Source organism: Littorina saxatilis, linkage group LG3, assembly GCF_037325665.1.
Source record: "Littorina saxatilis isolate snail1 linkage group LG3, US_GU_Lsax_2.0, whole genome shotgun sequence".
NCBI lineage: Eukaryota > Metazoa > Mollusca > Gastropoda > Littorinimorpha > Littorinidae > Littorina > Littorina saxatilis.
Genome location: NC_090247.1, coordinates 7,043,625 through 7,065,012, shown reverse-complemented (window position 1 = coordinate 7,065,012; position 21,388 = coordinate 7,043,625). Strand labels below are relative to the sequence as shown.

General features: G+C 41.7%; 1 protein-coding gene across 1 annotated transcript in view; it reads right to left on the bottom strand.

The window, feature by feature from the left end:
• Positions 1-524: 524 nt before the first annotated feature.
• Positions 525-21,388, bottom strand: part of LOC138961086 (suppressor of lurcher protein 1-like) — a 23,815-nt gene continuing 2,951 nt past the window's right edge. The window contains exons 3-7 of the mRNA XM_070332681.1: positions 7,569-7,759; positions 6,332-6,370; positions 5,694-5,865; positions 4,351-4,550; positions 525-3,290 (exon numbers count right to left, since the gene is read on the bottom strand). Coding sequence (XP_070188782.1) covers positions 3,067-3,290; positions 4,351-4,550; positions 5,694-5,865; positions 6,332-6,370; positions 7,569-7,759 — 826 coding nt within the window. The 3' untranslated portion in view covers positions 525-3,066. The remainder of the gene's footprint in view (positions 3,291-4,350; positions 4,551-5,693; positions 5,866-6,331; positions 6,371-7,568; positions 7,760-21,388) is intronic.

Below are 21,388 nucleotides of genomic sequence, written 5' to 3'. Positions count from 1 at the left end.
TTTCAACAAGTCATGACAGACAAGAATATACCAACATATGCGTCGATGTGTGTGTCATGCAAGGAGAAAGAATCATTATACTCGCATTCATAACAGTTATACAATTAACTTCAGCAACAATAATAATATTGTATGTCATTGAAAGAGCGATAAAAGTGAACAAATACAGCACCTTACATTTTTCTTCTCACCAACACGTGCTCAGGACAATTCAAAAGAATGAAATGTACATTAAAAGTATATTTGATAAACATTCTTACAATGCATGATCTTTGATTCTTAAACAAAGCTAACCTTGATCTTTGTATACTTGTCTTTTTAAGCCTGTGGCCTGCTTACCACTGCATACAACCCTGTCCAAACCTCTAGTAAGTAAACAATCAGAAGTAAACCATCATTAACGTTGAAATTAATTCGAACGAATTTGTTATGGTCTATGATCTGTGTTGTTTTAAATGCGAAACGGGTTGGTGGTGGTGGTAGTGGGGGGGTGGGGGTGGGGAGGGGGGGGGGTTTCCCTGACGATGGGGATATATGTTTTAGCACATTTTTAATTATCTCGTCCAAATGTACATCATTTTTCAAAGGCGATGAATCTACCCCAGGTATGATTATTACGATTTGACACTGTGCACACTATCAACTTCAGTTCAGGCTGAAACAATTAGAAAGGAGATATGGCCTCGCTAATAACCAAAACATCTCTGAGCCACAGATTTAAAAAAAAAAGTGTTTTGTGGTGTACAACGTTCGTTCATAGATCCGCCAGAGAACAAAAAGTTGCTTGCCAATGCTTTACCAACATAAGGTCAATTTCATTCGTAAAAACAAGAGAGAAAATAACTTCGGCGTGTTATGACTCTTAGAAGAAGGGCAAGAAAAACCACCATGCTTGAAACACTCAACATAAGCTCACAAATCTGAAATATTCCATGACAGAAATATTCTGCAAGTCTTGTGTTCATTGGACTGTACAATAATCTCGCCATCAACATAGAGTTTCAACGTATCTTCCTTTTCATGTGCACACGATCTTCTAAATTTCTATAGATCCTCCATGGCTTTACGTGGATGTAAGCAACTTTTCACATGGACATTACATGCATACAAAACTTCTACAGCCTACCTATCTTCTGTAACTAAGACAATCCGAGAAATCTTAAACAAAATGAGGCAGAGCGCTATTTTAAAATCTGAGAAACAAAGGGAAGTAATTAAGCGCTCTCGTTGCATAAGACATGTGCAATAGAAAAAATACACGTGCACTAAAATTGCATTCAGGGTCCCCACTGGTTTTTAGAAACAAAATGCCATGACTTTTCCATGACTTTCCATGAGCCTCAATAACATTTTCCATGACTAGATCCACAGGTCGCCATTTCCGAACACGCAAACTTTTTACGTCTTGTCACTGCCAGTTTTGACACTGGCTTGCTTTGCACTGAATTTCAGTCAGTTTCTACGCAGTGTCTCTTCGACAAGCAAGTCAACCATTTGCTACGCAATCAGATTATCGGTAATGTTTGCTGGTCCTGTCATTTCACTAAACTGGACCAGCCACTGTTTGTATCCATCTGCACTTTCGTAAATTCCGTTTCGTAACCGTCACTGTGACTTGACGAACTGTCATTTTTTTCACCGCGATACACAGTTCATTGCGAAGATCTTCCTCGGTAATTCGTTTCAATTCCGCATACTTTTTGTTGTCAAGAAACAACTCGAAAGAAAGTTTCAAACTCATCATCCTCCATCTTGCTTGTCGAAGCGCTAAAGTACTTTATCGATACAAAAACAAAAGCAGAAAACTTCGACGAAACCGACTCAAATGCAGCGCAGACGACACGACGAGATACCGGAAGAAAGTAAGCCTCGCTTTGGCTCAAGTGCCGTTAAAAATACCGTTATAACCGTATGCAAATACGAACGAGAAGTTGGTCATACGAACAAGCCTTGTGCTGGCGACGCAAATCGGGGAATGGCTGGGCAACGAAAATCGCCGCTGGCGTGCTAAAGGTTAATTTTTTTTTCTTTCTTATTTTTGTTAAATTCCATGACTTTCCATGACTTGAATTGAAATTCCATGACTTTCCAGGCCTGGAAAATTAAAAATCAAATTCCATGACTTTCCAGGTTTTCCATGACCTGTACGAACCCTGTGCATTGAATAATAAGGAACATGTGAGCTTGCGGCGATCATCCTTTTTTGAGGATGAAAGTCGCTTGTTCATTTCAATGCTTGTTATTCTCTCAGGTGCCAGGAGACAGGTTCCGCATAACTCTCACTTACTCTATTGTACATGTCGTATGCATTTAGATCCCTTAGTTCCCTTCGTTTCTCAGATCAAGTCGAGAAATTCATTTGGAAAAAAAATCCAGCTTTGCATACAAATCAGCTAGGCCAAAATGTTAAGGTGTGCATTATAGCAACGTAAAGAATGCTCTCAAATGCCTGGGCACATCTGTAGTGATTAACAACATTGTCTGCACGGAAATGAACTCCACATCTGTCTGCTTTCGACTCGCTCATATCTCTGGCTCTGGCTCATACCAGTCACAAACTTGAACCTCCAAAACAGGTTCAACCACAACCACAACCACAACCACAACCACAACCACAACAAAACAAGCCAACACGGTTCTGACAGTCAGGGTATACTCAGCACGGTCAAAGATAAGTTATAAAAGGTGCTCTTTGTGATCTATTATCCCGAAAGAATGAAGGAACAGTTAATTAAGTCAAGTTAAAAACTTCACGTTTCTTTCTCGCACAGTTTGGTGTCTTTCATCGGCATTTTCTTTTCGTAAAAAGAAATTAAAAAAAAAAAGTGAAAAGAAATGTACACCTAAAGCACGCGCCTATTTGCACTTGCCGCACTGTACACTCTTCACTAGACTCTCTCTCACACACACACACACACACACACACACACACACACACACACACACACACGTCACACACACACACACACACACACACACACACACACACACACACACACACACACACACACACACACTCAAACACCCCGTCTCTCCCTCAGACATCCATTCCTCACGAGATCATGGTCAGGAGGCAAACGTCACGCTGTGTGGATGGACTTGTGAGGAAAACGGTTGGGGCAGGGGGAGGGGGAGTGAGGTGGTGAGAAGACAGAGCAGCAGCAAGAACAGTGACGTAGCACTGGTCATTGAATGCCCGGTGTTGGTCGAGGCTACTCCCCCGTTGCCATTGTTCCAGTTTGGGTTGGACATCTGACCCGCACCAGGCTTCTCTGTTGGGTCAGGGCCTCCTGCACGTGTAATAACAATTGGATGATTAAAGACTGTTGTTTATTTAGCTAAGGAGGTGGTTCTGTTATCATTTAATCCCAGTACCTAATTTCAGTTCGATCTTCTTTGAAGATATTGTAGAAATTGGGTACTGGCAATGACGATGCGTCAGTTACTTTACGGATGTCGATGCAAACTAAACCCCCTCTTAAAAAAAACCTTACAACAAAAACTTTATTTACAACAAAAACTTTATTTTTTTTACAAAAAAACAACTAAACAATTAAAAGACAAAAAAAACAAACCATTGAAACAATCTAACTTGACACCACCTCCCCCCCCCAAAAAAAAAAAAAAAAAAAAATTCATATAGATAAGTCAAAAACCTGAACAAAATCAATCTCACAGGTCGGAGACAGACACTACATAATGAATAAATCCAGATCTCAACCAAGTATTCGCCAAAGCCACCAACCAAACCACCCACATCAAATATACTGACGTACCCAAACATACTGGCCAAAGAACTGATAACAGACATGGAAGCCATTGACATCCTAAACCGGGTTAGACTAAAGGTAGACACTACACCCCCCCCCCACCCCCCCGCGGGTTTGGGGGAAGAATTTACCCGATGCTCCCCAGCATGTCGTAAGAGGCGACTAACGGATTCTGTTTCTCCTTTTACCCTTGTTAAGTGTTTCTTGTATAGAATATGGTCAATGTTTGTAAAGATTTTAGTCAAGCAGTATGTAAGAAATGTTAAGTCCTTTGTACTGGAAACTTGCATTCTCCCAGTAAGGTCATATATTGTACTACGTTGCAAGCCCCTGGAGCAATTTTTTGATTAGTGCTTTTGTGAACAAGAAACAATTAACAAGTGGCTCTATCCCATCTCCCCCCCTTCCCCCGTCGCGATATAACCTCCGTGGTTGAAAACGACGTTAAACACCAAATAAATAAAGTAAAGACACTACACACAGGATAACTCCAGATCTCAATCAAACATAGATTTTAACCAGCTATAAATCCAGCCAACCAAGCCACACCAAATCTTCAAACCGACCCACGCATACTGACCAAAGAACTGATAAAAGGCCTGGAAGCCATGGGCATCGTAGATGTGGTTGGACTTGAAGGTGACCCTGAAGAAGGCACCGTCCGACTCTATCTTCTGTTTGGTCAAGGGCGACTGCCCGCACATGCGGTACAACTTGCGGTCCTCAGTCTCCGCGAAGTTGGAGAAGGACACATAGTCGCTGTTTGTGTTTTCTTCGCACCTGCAAAACGAAAACTGAACCTAAGTGTGCATCTAAATGTATCTAAGTTGCCACTAGGAATGACTGTAGCTTCTGAAGAAAGAGTATGAGTGCCAAAAAAACGTTAGGGAAAAAAGGCTATACATGTGGAATCCAAAAACAGACTGTCAACGTTCCAACATCCAGAATCGATAAACAAGAAATATTGGTTAACGGAAACTTACATTTTTGATAAAGCAAGACATTGACAAGTACAGAAGATTCAGCTGAGTGTGAGTTCGATATCTCGCATTTGTTTGCGACTGACCATCCTGCCAGGCGACCATATAACCAAAGCTGATTTTACTATTATTTTTGGAATTAGTTTATATTCCATATATTTTAACTTTTGCAGAAAAGCGTTAACATAGATGATGAAGAAAGTTAAGCTCATCGGTTATTCTCCACAGCTGTTTACCAGTGGAAACCATGTTACGCGAGTGATATTTCTTTATTTAACTGAGACATTGTACCCGTCGTACCTTGGATTTTAATAAAAAGACACAAATGTGTACTAGTTACGTTTCTTTTTGAAAGTCTTTATTATTATCTATCAAGAGAGTATGTGTAACAAAGGTAATGACAGTACATTTTAGTTGCCATTTGGACGGGCGCAGTGGCGTGGTGGTAAGACATCGGCCTCCTAATCGGGAGGTCGTGAGTTCCAATCCCAGTCGCTGCCGCCTGGTGGGTTAAGAGTGGAGATTTTTCCGATCTCCCAGGTCAACTTATGTGCAGACCTGCTAGTGACTTAACCCCCTTCGTGAGTACACGCAAGCACAAGACCAAGTGCGCACGGAAAAGATCCTGTAATCCATGTCAGAGTTCGGTGGGTTATAGAAACACGAACATACCCAGCATGCCTCCCCCGAAATCGGCGTATGCTGCCTGCATGGCGGGGTAAAAACGGTCATACACGTAAAAATCCACTCGTTCTAAAACACGAGTGAACGTGGGAGTTTCAGCCCATGAACGAAGAAGAAGAAGAAGAAGAAGAAGAAGAAGAAGAAGAAGTTGCCATTCAATATACATTATAATCATCTAAACGACTGAGCATGCACGTCACAAAACGGTAGCCAGCTCGTGAGAACAACCCTTATGGTAGTGACACTTCTGTTTCACTACCTTGGAGGGATGCCGTCGACTTCAAAGTAGAGGAATGTGATATGGACACGTTCTTTCCCGCGTCCGTAGAAGAGGTAGTGACACTCGGTGTTCCGCGGGTACAAGCCCGGGTAGTTGGGGGACATGATGTGCCCGTCGGGCTCCTTGTGGCTCATGTAGTTAAAGATGCACGCTGCACACACAGTGGATTTTAAATATATATTTGAAATTCTTATAGTTATAGTTTTTTTTAGGGGGGGGGGGGGGAGGGTATTGGCATGGTTGTTTAGAAATTAAATAATCAATGGAGTGTGGGTGCGGGTGATGGTTCTGGTAGTCGGGTAGGGTGGGGAAGGTGGTTGTCGGTAGACGATGTGTGTGTGTATGTGTGTGTGTGTGTGTGTGTGTGTGTGTGTGTGTTTGTGTGTGTGTGTGTTTGTGTGTGTGTGTGTGTGTGTGTGTGTGTGTGTGTGTGTGAGTGTGTGTGACTGTCTGTTTCTGCGTCTGTTTATGTAAGACTGAGCATCCGTTTGCACAATTTCATTTATGTTTGTTCTTAAAGGCAGATGCAATGATGAAAAGAAGCCATCGAAAAAATAGCCATCCCTCACCCACGAGGAAAAAGTAAATACGATGGAAAGAGATAAACTTCTACTTACTTCCACGTGAATCTTGCTTCCCCGTCTTGATGCCGAAATCTGAAGAAAAAAAATGTGATACGTACGTTATAAAATCAAGAACAAAAAGAGTGCTAAGATCAGTTCTACACGTGTGCGGCCTGCAGAACCGGAATCGGGCTGGGACACATTTACAGGCAGAAAGAAATATTTGCTAATCTCAGTAGTCATGCAAACACTAATCTGATAACGCATCCTTATGGCCGTAGTACACAACCTTTAGAACCAATTAGCATCAATTGCTAAGGTTGTCCTTGATAAAGCCCAAAGTTGACTTCGGGAAGTCCTTTTACCGATAGTGCAGTGCCAAAGCTTCAATTCAACGAGCTTCTTGAAGTAGACTTCGTCCAACTAATAACAGGCTTTACATATTTATAAGGGAAAAGTGTTTGCAATATAATGTTGACATGCATACATGATATCTAGTGACTGTAGAACCTTCGCTTGGTGAAATACATCCACAGCTTAGAAAGACAGATGGACAGATAGGTAGGCAGGCATGCAGCACACATATTTCATTAAAATAACACACCCAAACAAAACAAAACAAATAAACTATTAGTTGGTTCTGAATCCTGTTACACTTCCAGACGATCTACAGAGTCTGAAACCGAGGACCGCTACATTAAACATGAGAACACTTATCCTCATGAACTCGCTCGAAAACCTGAAGACTTACTTGTAACAACCTCAAAGTTTGCCCTGAAGTCCGTGACAGTGTTGGACGACCGGTAGGACCTGAAGACTTACTTGTAACAAACTCAAAGTCTATAAAGTCTCTAACCTCGACTCGTGCATACCGGCCCTGAAGACTTACTTGTAACAAACTCAAAGTCTATACAGTCTCTACCCTCTACTCGTGCATACCGGCCCTGAAGACTTACTTGTAACAAACTCAAAGTCTATACAGTCTCTACCCTCGACTCGTGCATACCGGCCCTGAAGACTTACTTGTAACAAACTCAAAGTCTATACAGTCTCTACCCTCGACTCGTGCATACCGCCCCTGAAGACTTACTTGTAACAAACTCAAAGTCTATACAGTCTCTAACCTCTACTCGTGCATACCGCCCCTGAAGACTTACTTGTAACACACTCAAAGTCTATAAAGTCTCTACCCTCGACTATTACATACCAGCCTTGAAGACTTACTTGTAACAAACTCAAAGTCTATAAAGTCTCTAACCTCGACTCGTGCATACCGGCCCTGAAGACTTACTTGTAACAAACTCAAAGTTTGCCCTGAAGCCCGTGACGGTGTTGGAAGACCGGTAGGACCTGAACTCCACGGTCATGGTGTGGCTGTTGGACATGAGCATGGGGGGAAGCTTCTCCCCGCAGTACGTGTCCAGCGTCTCCGGCTGCCCGTTGACTGTGATGTACACCGTCACTGAGTCCGATCCCGTACACCTGTGGGCAGACAAAGCATGTGAATGGATTATAGTTTGTGTGGGGGTGGTTGTAAGGTACCTTTGTGGAGATAGGGAAATTGAGGGATGAGGGTCTGAGAGAGAGAGAGAGAGAGAGAGAGAGAGAGAGAGAGAGAGAGAGAGAGAGAGTTATTCCCCATGTTGCTGACCATTCGTGTACCGTCAATCCAGACACCTTTGAAATCTATCGAGATCAAAAATAGCGATCCTCATAAACCTCTAGCTTTGTCTCAGTCAAGTTCGAGCCAAGTGTAAACCAATATCTGTAAAAAAAAAAAAAACCAAGAAATTCCTCCGAGGTAGGAAAAACACCCCCGTCCTTACCATTCTCACTGCCACCAACTGAGAAGGCACTGCTAACAAGTGTGGTTAAAATAAGTTGATTGAGTGGACAAAGAGACAGGCGGAGAAAAAGACAAATCAATATAACTCTTTCTGTAACACCTACTGACCGCATACAGAAAACAAAAGATCCCGAAAAAAAAAAATCGGTTTGCGCTGCGCGCTGAGAGCAGGTATTGAAATATCTCATCGACCATATTTTCCCGGGGTGTATCTGCCGCTTCGCCGGGTAGCAAGTCAGTAGAGCCGAATACCCGGCTTGAGTGGCGCACTGTACGCCGGCTTCGAACCATGGACCCGTCAAGCTTCGGTCCCTTCCAGACTCGTGGAATGGGAACAGCACGAACATGATTCAGGGGCCATAATGCCATTCCTGATCATATCATGTCGAGTCCCATACTTGTCGACGACGCCCTAGGTACCACATCACAAACAGAACTGTGCAATACACAGGTGTTTTCTACAGACACACTCAAACACACACACACAGAGAAGCCGTATATATATATATCTATATCTATTGTATAAATATATAGAGACAGATGAGAGTGTATTTTTCGCGTGGCTATAAATTGATTCGACCTTTGCACTTTTACAGTGAGGATAATTTACGGGTTCAATTTACGTTCTGGACACTGCGGTGACCTTCTAAAAATAGTAACAGAACGCCGGGAATATCCGAAGGGAATATAGTGCACCATACGAAGGAAGGGAGGTAAACGCTGAAAACATGCAGAAGATAAGGAAGAGTTATGCCGTAGTTGATCCCCCCAAAAAACCAAAATCCACCAATAACTCCCTAACCGTGTGTTTGACTGGTCCCAATTTTTGTAATGACCGTCTCAGGAATGTATAGAACCTGTTCACCAAGTTTGGTGACGATCGGTCCGTTCAGTCTTGAGATCTACTTGCGAACACAAACACATCGAGTGAAACCTATACACACCCCTATACCGGGGGTGTAAAAATAGATAAGCCTAAAGCCAACTTTCCGTACCGTATTGCCCTTTTTTTTAAAATCCCGGATCTGCACCTTCTTTTGCTATTAGTATCTGTAACAGAATTAGCGTAGACGTACACTTCATAGTGTGACTCGTAACACTCTGAATCTGTTGTAAGGTGTGAAACGGGAGAAATGTAAGATGTACGCCCTCACGTCAAAGCCATTAGGGGCATGTGAGACGAGAGAGCTGTGAACCATACACTGAAAGTTTACTTATATTCTGAAGATTTAGCGGAAGGGTGAAAAACGAAGATTTTACACGCGAAAAAACAATTTTGCAGCAGATGGTTGTACTTATGCTTGAACAAACATTTGATACGAAAATACCCGCACTCTTACACCATATGGTGCATACTCAAATGTAGGGGAAGGGAGGGCAAGTCGACCCCTCTAACGAATGCAGCTTATACCTCTCGTCTTTTTAAAAAAAATATTGTTTTTGTTGTAAAACCTGGTGTGTTCTCTTTCGTGTAAGCGTTGTGTGGAATATGAACGATCCAACTGGCACGGTTTTTAAATAAAATATAAAAGAAAAAATCCTGAAGCATGGACGACTTGCCCTCCATGGAGGGCAACTCGTCCATGGGGGGCGGGTAATTCGTCCAGGTGGAAAAGGTTGTTCATATTACCCAATAGCATCACCTCGACATATGAAATTGACTGAAGTAACTTTTCTGTGTCAGTTTTGTTAATCGGAAGTGAGAATGACGTCATAATGAGTCGGCCTACGTCAGAAGTCGATCGACGTCTTGGCTATGCAGGGAGGGTGAGTATTTGAAGGGATAGATGTTCAAACATCTATACTTATTAGTTGCTCTGGTTCAAAGCGAAGCAAATGGGAAAATATATTTACAAATTGGACTTGTAATTGATTTGTGTCGCCCATTTCAGGTTGCGTGAACGTGAAATAGTTTAATAGGCCTACTACTAGGGGGGGACGAATTACCCGATCATGGTACTCGCTGAACATTGCTATTTACCATTGTTCCTGGGATAGCCTGAGATCTATAACTTTCGACTAGTTGTTATGAAAGCCAAAGCTTTTTTGCAGATCTGGTGCATTTTACGAATCAGCGGCTCCCATGCACTGACTGTGTTTTTTTTTCGTGCAACAATTTTAGAGTGGAAACCATCAAAATTGACAAAGACTTACCGCTTTGCTGGGCCCGTTTTTTTCGACATTTTTTTTTCTTCAACTGATTCAGGTTGGGTAACTCTGGCTTATGAAATCGATGATAATCACCCCTGCAGTGTCATGTTCTCAAAATCGAGGGGGGACGACATACCCGAGGGGGTCGACTTGCCCTCCCTTCCCCTACTCTACCGCTGGCTACATCAGCAGGTTGTGCAGGCAAGAGGAAAAAGCGTGTTTACTTAAGAGCATGACTTTGATTTCCCCACGGGGAAAACATCAAATGCAAACAAGATACATCTTGATTTAAATGGCAAAGTAATATATCGGACACGCACAACTTGTTTAACTTTCTCCGGTAAACCTCTCCAGCGAGAAGATTCACCCAGGACTCCGTCCCCTGTTATGTCCTCATAAACACCATGACGTCTGCTGGAAGCTAAAAGCTAACCGCCCTTCCAGTGTAGAGTGGAACGTACTCCTCTTCTAAGATTTTTGAAATTCTGAGAAATCCAGGTCTTAACAAGTCGCGTAAGGCGAAAATACAACATTTAGTCAAGCTGTCGAACTCACAGAATGAAACTGAACGCAACAGTTGCAATTTTTCAGCAAGACCGTATACTCGTAGCATCGTCAGTCCACCGCTCGTGGGAAAGGCAGTGAAATTGACAAGAAGAGCGGGGTAGTAGTTGCGCTGAGGATAGCACGCTTTTCTGTACCTCTCTTCGTTTTAACTTTCTGAGCGTGTTTTTAATCCAAACATATCATATCTATATGTTTTTGGAATCAGGAACCGACAAGGAATAAGATGAAAGTGTTTTTAAGTTGATTTCGAACATTTAGTTTTAATCATGATTTTTATATTTTTAATTAATGTTTAGAGCTTGTTTTTAATCCAAATATAACGTATTTATATGTTTTTGGAATCAGAAAATGATGTAGAACAAGATGAACGTACATTTGGATCGTTGTATATATATATATTTTTTTTTACAATTTTCAGATTTTTAATGACCAAAGTCATAAATTAATTTTTAAGCCACCAAGCTGAAATGCAATACTGAAGTCCGGCCTTCGTCGAAGATTGCTTGGCCAAAATTTCAATCAATTTGATTGAAAAATGAGGGTGAAAAACAAGCTCTGAAAATTAAAAATATAAAAATTATGATTAAAATTAAATTTCCGAAATCAATTTAAAAACAATTTCATCTTATTCCTTGTCCGTTCCTGATTCCAAAAACATATAGATATGATATGTTTGGATTAAAAACACGTTCAGAGAGTTAAAAAGAATAGAGATATAGAAAAGCGGGCTATCCTCCTCAGCGCATTAACCGCTACCGCGCTTTTCTGTGTTGTTAATTTCACTGCCTTTGCCACGAGCGGTGGACAGACGATGCTACGAGTGTACGGTCTTGCGGAAAAAATGCAATGCGTTCAGTTTCATTCTGTGAGTTCGACTGAGCTTGACTAAATGTTGTATTTTCGCCTTACGCGACTTGTTTTTTTTAATAAATATGTGTGTTTTCCTTTGTTTTTTGAAATAGTGCCATCAATATAGTTCCCTTCAATATTATCGTTTTATGTTCTGAACGCTTCTCTCTCTCTCTCTCTCTCTCTCTCTCTCTCTCTCTCTCTCTCTCTCTCTCTCTCTCTGTCTGTCTGTATGTATGTCTCTCTCTGTGTCTGTCTGTCTGTCTGTCTGTCTGTCTCTCTCTCTCCAGGTCATTTGGTTTCTTTCGCTTTTCATTTCTTATGGTATTCATATTCTTGTTTTACTTAGCTTCCCTCATAACTGAAACCTTAATGTACGTGCGACACAAAAAGAAGCCGTCGAGTCGCCGTACAGAAACAACCTTTTCCCTGTTACTGATCTACAGAAGCCTTTTCCCTCTACATTTGCTCTACATTCCTCTGGAACTTTTGATGTTGGCACTACAGAGGATGAACTATAGTTCTCAAGCTGCTTATGAGCGTCAAAGACAGATTCTTATCTTCCAGCCTTATGCATTTTTGTGATTTTTTTTCTCCCCAAAAGACGTCCTAATTCTTGGCCTTCTTGGCTGACATCTGATGCTCTTTCTAAAAGAAATACACGTCGTCGAGGAAGCAAAATTAAAATGTCAGATAATGGACAGAAACAAAAAAATCCATCCTTTTAAACGGATAAAGAGCTTGACAAGATAGAAAGGCAAAACCACTCGGCGGAAAATGGATGCAAGATACTGAAGAAAAGAAATTACATTGGAATGAGGAGGAATGATAAAAACACCAAACAACCAAAAAGAGCAAGAAATGGGAGAGAATTGAATTGAATTGAATTGAATTGAAATTTATTTTACGAGGGTGACAGAATAAGCAATGCATACATGCTTCTTTTCATCCGGCCCTCGCCCATTGAGGGGTAACAAACAAGAAGAAATAAAAGATAAGTTTAACAATAGTACAAATGACATATTTACCATAATTAACATGTCAAGCAACCAATAAGACATTTTAAGATGCATTAGGATTCTTTAGCAATGCTTGAAAATCCTATATAACAGGGAAATATGTGTTTGTAAAAAAAAAAAAAAAAAAAAAAAAAAAAAAAAAATCCTTCATGAATTATATATGATCATGTTTTTCAATATATTCAGAGAGTACAGTTATATTTTGCCAGCTGCTTGATAATAGTTTTTATAGAGAGAGAGAGAGAGAGAGAGAGAGAGAGAGAGAGAGAGCTAGAGAGAGAGAGAGAGAGAGAGGATAGATAGATAGATAGAAAGAGACAGAGAGAGACAGGCTAGGCAGACAGAAACAGATACAAAGAGGGGGATGGAGGGAAGTTGGTAAGCCTGAGCGAACCAGTAACCAAAGAAAATCAATGACACACACACAGAAACAGACAGACACAGAGACAGACACACAGACAAACACACAGACAGACAAACACACACACACACACACACACAGCATGACTGACAGACAGCCTAACTGACACACACACACACACACACACACACACACACACACACACACACACAAACACGCACACGATGGAGATGAAGTTATACATAATGAACTAGAGGAATACCCGGCTTCGCCGGGGTGAATCGCGAGACAGAGACAGACAGCGTGGCGGTTCATCACAATCACCTCTGCAAGCGAAGTCCTGTCACACGGGATTGAGAATTTTAGAGCTTATTTCTTAGCCCTATATTTTCTGTTGTGGCTTCTCAAATGCCAGAACATACAGACAGACAAAAGCCGCTAGACCCCATCACAAACAGAACTCTACAATCAACAGGTTTTTTCCCACACACACACACAAACACACACACAGAGAAGCCGTATATATATAATATGTATATCTATATCTATAAATATATAGAGATAGGTGAGTGTATTTTTTGCGTGGCTATAAATTGATTCGACCTTTTCACTTTGACAGTACGAACAACTTACGGGTGCAAGGGAAGCGTTCTGGACAGCGCAGTGACATTCTAAAAATAGTACCTCAGAAACGGGAATTTGGGGTGAACGGTGCGACAGAGACAGACAGCGTGGCGGTTCACCACAATCACCTTTGAAAGGCGAAGTCCTGTCAAACGGGATTGAGAATTTTAGAGCTTATTTCTTAGCCCTATATTATCTGCTGTGGCTTCTCACATGCCAGAACATACAGACAGACAAAAGCCGCTAGACCCCATCACAAACAGAACTCTATAATACATAGGTTTTTGCCTACACACACACACAAACACACACACACACAGAGAAGCCGTATATATATATGCATATCTGTATCTATAAATATATAGAGATAGGTGAGAGTGTATTTTTCGCGTGGCTATAAATTGATTCGACCTTTTCACTTTGACAGTAAGAACAACTTACGGGTGCAAGGGAAGCGTTGTGGACAGCGCAGTGGACAGCGCAGTGACATTCTAAAAATAGTAATAGTAACTTAGAACTGAACGGGAAAGCCACACGAAGGAAGGGAGATAAACGCCAAACACTGGAGAAGATAAGGAAGAGTTACTTATAATGGTGAAATGAACGCAAAAACGAAAATGAGTTCAGCGCTGCGCGCTGAGAGCCCGTGTTGAAATATCTCATCGATGATATTGTGTCCGGGGTGTAGCTGAATACGGTGTCCAAATTTGAAAAAGATCCACCGAGAACTTTGGCGTTGTGATGTGGTGTAGCGGCTATGGTGTGTCGGTATGGGGGCCCGGGTAAGCTGAGGTGGAACCAAAATAGCTGAGGTGGAACCAAAATCGGTTCCGCGCTGCGCGCTGAGAGCACTTGTTGAATTATCTCATCGATGAGGTTGTGTCCGGGGTCTCTCTGAATAAGCCCACCAAATTTGAAGCAGATCCATCGAGAACCTTGGCCGCGCATCGCGCACAGACACACAGACAGACAGACAGACAGACAGACACTAGTCGTATATATATATAGAAGCAAGGGTAGTACACTTCAGAAGCGAACCATCGTTCTATCAAACAAGCCAAACAGGTCTTTTCAATACCCTTAACCATCATTTTACTGGCCTTCTGGACACAGACAAAAACGCCCACCCATACTACAAAGCACGTTCATAGGCTGATGCTGAATGATGGGATGAAAGTCAGACAAACAAACAGATTGACAGACTGACAGACAGACAGGCAGACCGAAACACGAGGGGACAATATCAGTTATCGACAAACGCAGGAACAAGTTAAGTTCGTACTGTTTACTACGCTTTTTTAACCACCAAATCCAGTCTCCTTTTAGCGACGTTGAGAACCCCTCCTCAACCTCCCCCCCCACCCCCCCCCCCCCCTCCCGCGTCCTTTATTATACCCCTGCCCCAATTCACGATGAGATGAAGTGTGAATAATCAACCACAAAACTCCGTTACACCGTATAATACCGAGATTCTGTCAAAGGGAACTGCGATTTGATGAAGAGCGACGAGACACAAGTCCACTGACTGGTCCACGTTTATTGACTTCCTGTTATTCAGCGTCGAGTTCTTCTTCGCTGCTGATGATCTGCAAACGCTAGTTTTGGAACCCGTTCAAGCGGTATTTGTCAAGTATTGGAGGAGCAGTATTAAAGTGTATTCAGTGTCATTTTTAGTAAGGGTTTGTCCTTCTTTTACTTTGTGATCTGGTGTTATTTTTAACTGTGTTGTCATTGAAGCCATGTAAGAAGCTATATATCTATCTTGCCAGATTGTTGTATCTCTCAATTCAAAATTTACAAACGCATCCATCGAAAAGTAGACATCTACAGAGTCAAAATGGGTGTCATTGTGTCCACGATATAGTAAAAAACTTAAATACAGTGTGAAAGAAAACAATTGCTGACAGGAAAAAACAGCTTTGTACGTGACTGAACATTCTTGCCTTGTTATTGGTCATTCTTACTCGTAGGCTAGAACATTGTGAGGGTACGATCTCGTCGAGGTCCGAAGACTGTCTTCACACAATTTCTGAGTGAAAGGAAACTTGAGCGCTTACTTCCGGGAATAATAACACTAATCTTGACCTAAAAATGTAAACTTTTAAGTAGTCCGCATGTTGTTTTCGAACGTTTCTTATTCAAAGGCTAGAATTATGTAAGGGTAGGATCTAATCCAGATCCAAAGACTGTTTTCACACATGTTCTGAGTGCAAGGACATTTGAGCGCGATCACTTCCGGGAATAATTTTAAGCTTAAAATTAAAACGTTTAAGTAGTATGCATGTTTTTTTTCTCCAACGTTTCTTATTCCAAGGCTAGAATATTCTGTGAGGGTACGATCTCATCGAGGTCCAGATTCACAAAACCGCTCAGTGCCTCTGGTGTTAGGCAACTCGAGCGCGATCACTTCCGAGAATAATTTTAAACACTAAGTGGTAAAAATGAAATTTTTTTTAGTAGCATACATGTTATCATGATTCAACACGTTTCTTTCCCCTAGCCTAGAACTTTGTGAGGGAATGACCCCATCGAAAACGGTCCAAACATTGCATTTACAAAACGGCCTAGTGTCGGAAAGTAACGCGAGTGCGTAAATTCACTTCCAGGAATACGTTTACGAAGGAAGTGCTTAAAATCAAAGGTTTTAGGCAACATGCATTTCGATTCAAACCCAATCCGTGTCAATTTCCAGGACATCAAAAATCATCTGTGCAGGAAGTGATCTTCAACACTTTTAGACGAACCGTAGCTTTGTTTCAGTGATAAATATGTAACCGAGTGCCGAAACACTACGATCACCTCGGGAAGCGAAGTGCAATCAAACAGGATTGAAAATGTTAGGGCTAATTTCTTAGCCCTATAAAAACTGTTATGCAAACCCGAAGGTTTCCATGAACATACAGACAATCGGAAACCACCAGACCCCATCACAAACAGAATTCTACAATCCACCGGTGTTGACTTAAAGGCCAACAACTCGGGTGCAGAGTCTGCTGTGAAAGGAGCGGTAGCCTCCCCTGTCACAAATACCCAACATGTTGTAGTGCAGGTAGGCAAATCGTATGTCTTTGGGGGTGAACATAATTTTGGCTATTGTACGATGCTTTGTTCACATAGGAAATGATTGCTTTTGACACAAAATAATGACGACGCAAAGGTGATATTTTAATTTTTAAGGAAAACCATAGTTTTGTTTCGGTGAAAAAAAGCACTGGTACTGCTTTGAGGGTTACTTATAGGTGCCATATACATGCCCTTGGTTTACCGCACGGTAATTTTGTTCACAAAGGAGATGAATTTAAGAACACAACATGATTTCGCTGCAGGGGTGATCTTTGACACTTTTAGTGAAACCGTAGCTTTGTTTTTGAGATAAAAACACTACTTTTTGCTTGTGGGCAATATTTCTTTTGGGGTAACAAATGGGAGGCATAAATGACTTTGGTTATTGCACCATGATAGAGTAGGCTGAGGTTGTTGACGTTGGGAGAGCGAGTATATTTGGCACGTGCACGCGACTCGGAAAGTCATTTGGACAAAGCGATGCATCACTGAGAAAGGGCTTTAGGGGCCTTCCTGACAGCAGAAGATGTATGACTCAACGATAATAATGTGAAATGGTTCCGATGTTCTATAGAAATTTATCACCCCATTTTAATGTACCACCAACCCAACAAAAGCTGATAACCACAGACAGACAGACAGACAGACAGAAGGAAACACACGAGCAAACACACGAGCTCGCAGAGACACATTAAGAGAGAGAGAGAGAGAGAGAGAGAGAGAGAGAGAGAGAGAGAGAGAGAGAGATAGAGAGAGAGAAAGAGTGAGAGAGAGATAGATAGAGAGAGAGAGAGAGAGAGAGAGAGAGAGAGAGAGAGAGAATAACAATGTCTTTATCCCTAGGTATGTGTTTTGTTGTTGTTGTATTTTGCTGGTGAATCTGATGTTTTGAAGAATTATTTTTACAGAATTATATCATTACGAGGATGTCAACAGAGCAAGCGCGAAATTGTAACCGTCTATTCACCTTTATATATCTTTTGTTATATTTCCTTTCTTACCGATGAAGACCATTCCGTAGATTGTTCTTTCTGGCCTAACATTCTTTCGCAAATCTTATCATGGCAAGAGGAAAAACTGTATGAGGCCACATCGAGGTTGTCTGTCATTCAGAGCTATTTGGCGCTTGTCAATCAAATCAGGAATCGAGACCCTTATTTTTCTGATGGTTAATTTTGGTACAGGAGTGCGATTATGACCTACAGCTACAGCTACAGAATCTGTCCCAAAACTACACGTATGCTTTATCCAAAAATAAAGTCACAAAAAACGTCCATTTTGACTCATAATTCATTCAAATACTACTTTTAAGGACAAAAGACACTTTTTCTGAGGATTCATTTTTATCAAGAACCTAAAAACAAAACTTGAAAAGCTTGCCAAAGAAACAAAACCTAATTCCCGTGCCATCTCTCCCTTTAAAGCAGTGTTCACATGAACTTGTACTAACTTTCTCGCTTTCTGGACAATATTTGTCTAAACAAAGTCAGCGAAAAGCAGTCGCCATGGGAACAATTTAACCACCTCACGATACCAAGACGAGGCGAGACGAGTATCCAGACACGCAGCAAAATGTAGCCTCAAATCAGAGATCGTGTAAAATAAATCGGTCGCACTACGTTGGAAATGGGATAATAATAGGACACCGTTCAACTTGGGTTCCAAGCCGGCTAAAAGGACGGTCGAATATATTCAGAACTGTTTACCCAAACACTTTTAAGGTTAAGCGAAATTAATAGCCACCGCAAACCAAAAACGTGTTGCTTCCAAGTGTTCCCCCCTAACTGATAACCATGGCAAGTCCCTTAAAGGCATACTAACGCACTCCCGTGTTTACAAAGTGTAGTTTGCCCACAATCGATGTCAAACGCACCATAAGACCATATAATGACGATATGTCACCATGCGCGGACCATAATACATGCATTACAGCTTGTTCTAGCCTCTGAAAAAGTGAGGATGTCAACAAAGCCGCGGTGTTAGCTCCCTTGCATCAACGTTACATGTGTTGCCAAATCTATAAATAGGACCATCTAGATCAAAATAAAAATTCAAATCTCTCAACATTTAAGGGCTCCTTGACCACAATATTTTGCAGGGAACTTAATTTAGTCTGTCTCCAGCTGTTGGTAAAGCAATTAGCGTGTATAGTCATCGAGTACATATGGCTTTAAGGCCAACTAGACCCAAGAGGAAAAAAACACAGAAAAAAACAAACCGAACACGGCCAATTTCTCGACGATGTTGTATCGCTAAGTGTATGAAAAACAGTTGTAGGACGTCTGTGTGAGTTGCGCTTTACATTGTTCTTTGACGCCAGAAAGAGCGTAGAAAAATGGACGGGTTGCTTTCGTGTCAACCATGACACAGACCTCAATTAACACGACACGCTCAACCATCAATTCTCACATGTAAAGTATTGATTCTCTCTACGCAGGAATTAGTTACGGGCCAAATGTCCAAGATGAAGATTTTTCCCGTTTGTCTCACCCGTAAACCTCCCTTGATCGATGTAACCGTGTTAATATTTACTTGCTTTGTTTATTTTGTGTGAGCTCGAAGAGAGAGAGAGAGAGAGAGAGAGAGAGAGAGAGAGAGAGAGAGAGAGAGAGAGAGAGAGAGAGAGAGAGAGAGAGCGAGAGGGGAGAGAGAGAGAGAGCGAGAGAGAGAGAGAGAAAGAGAGAGAGAGAGCGAGAGAGAGAGAGAGATAGAGCGAGAGCGAGAGGGGAGAGAGAGAGAGAGAGAGAGCGAGAGAGAGAGAGAGAGAGAGAGAGAGAAAGAGAGAGAGAGAGAAAGAGAGAGCGAGAGAGAGAGAGAGAGAGAGAGAAAGAGAGAGGGAGAGAGAGAGAGAGAGCGAGAGGGGAGAGAGAGAGAGAGAGAGAGAGAGAGAGCGAGAGAGAGAGAGAAAGAGAGAGAGAGAGAGAGAGAGCGAGCGAGAGAGAGAGAGAGAGAGAGAGAGCGAGAGAGAGAGAGAAAGAGAGAGAGAGAGAGACACAGAGAGAGAGACAGAGACAGAGACAGAGAGAGAATAACAAGAGCAAGAAAAACAAGAAGGAGAAGAATCAGAAATAAGATTACATCTAACATATGTAATCTGTGTCCCCCTCACGGTTGATTGAGTGAGATGAGGTCATTCATCTTTCTTGACATCAATTTACTTACACGTGGCTCGGAAAAGATTTATATCCTACAATAAATAAGCTTCCAGCAAAATCAGATGGAACAGTGGACGACAGATGGATCCATCATTGTGCCCTGGCAATCCTGCGAATTTTCCAAATTTCACTCGGGAATAATCAAAAGGTTCGAAGATATAATCTCATCGAAAAACTTTATATTGTCTGATAGGTAGACGTTTTTGCTGGAGTGCTTTTGTTACTGTCATGCTTCGACGAAAAATCTATAAATACATATGTACATTTACACGCGTGCGCACGCACACTTACACACATCGACATATATCCACATAGCACACACACACACACACACACACACACACACACACACACACACACACACACACACACACACACACACACACGAACACACACACACACACACACACATACACACACACACACACACACACACACATACGAACACACATACACACACACGCATATACCCACACAGACCCCACCTCTTCCACACACACTCATACACAGACACCCCCCCTCACACACGTAGAGGTTACATGCCGAGTCTCAGTGATTATCATAATGGTCGAAGTTAGCGGATCATGAAAAATGCGAGTTCCGTTTTCTGGGGCAAAATAGTGTATGAAACCGCTGTATGTTCTTTAAATTGATGCGATGTGTGCATGTGGTTGCGTGTGATCTGTTTATAAAATGAAATATCTCTTGTCCAAGCAACTCAGTTCAGAATATTTGGAAGGGGAACTACTCTTGTCGTACGAGAGTTACTTGCCTTGGGAGTTTGCTTGCACTCATACGAGATCTAAAGCGAGTTTCTCTGCACTGATCGTTAGATTTGGATTTAGAAAACAACCAAACTCATAGATTTTATATGGAGATTAATGTGTTCAAGCCTGTAGTTGCCAGTTTAAATGCAGTATGTTTGTATTGTTTGGTCTAGAGATGTATATTTCGTACATTGGAGCGTTCGGAACTTTTCAATCGCTAAAGTAGTTCCATCAAAGTCTAACTAATCAAACCTGTGAGCTATCGAGGATTCAGACCCGTTGTTGGGTAAGTGATTTTGGTTGTTGGGTAAGTTACCGAAAAATAACTAGCCCTACACCTTTACAGAGAGAAAGAAGCAGAGGGGGGAATAAACACACACTCATACAGACACCCCCCCCTCACACACACACAGGACCTTCCCCACACAGATAGAGAAGGGCAAGCAATCTAAGCAGCTCACACATTAAATTTGCAACCATTGTGTTCTAAATCCGCTGTTACTTAACTGTTAACATGAGCAATACCAGAAGATTCTCGTCCATTCGTGAGGCTTATACATCGCTTCCTTTTAAGAATCCCTTGGAAAAGGAAGATCGCTGCAATTTTAACGGGAGCGAAAAACAGCATATTGGGCTTTTTAATGTCGCCAGAAAAGAATTAAGTTTTAAGCCCAAGTAAGACTTCCACATACTTACCAAGAATACGGAA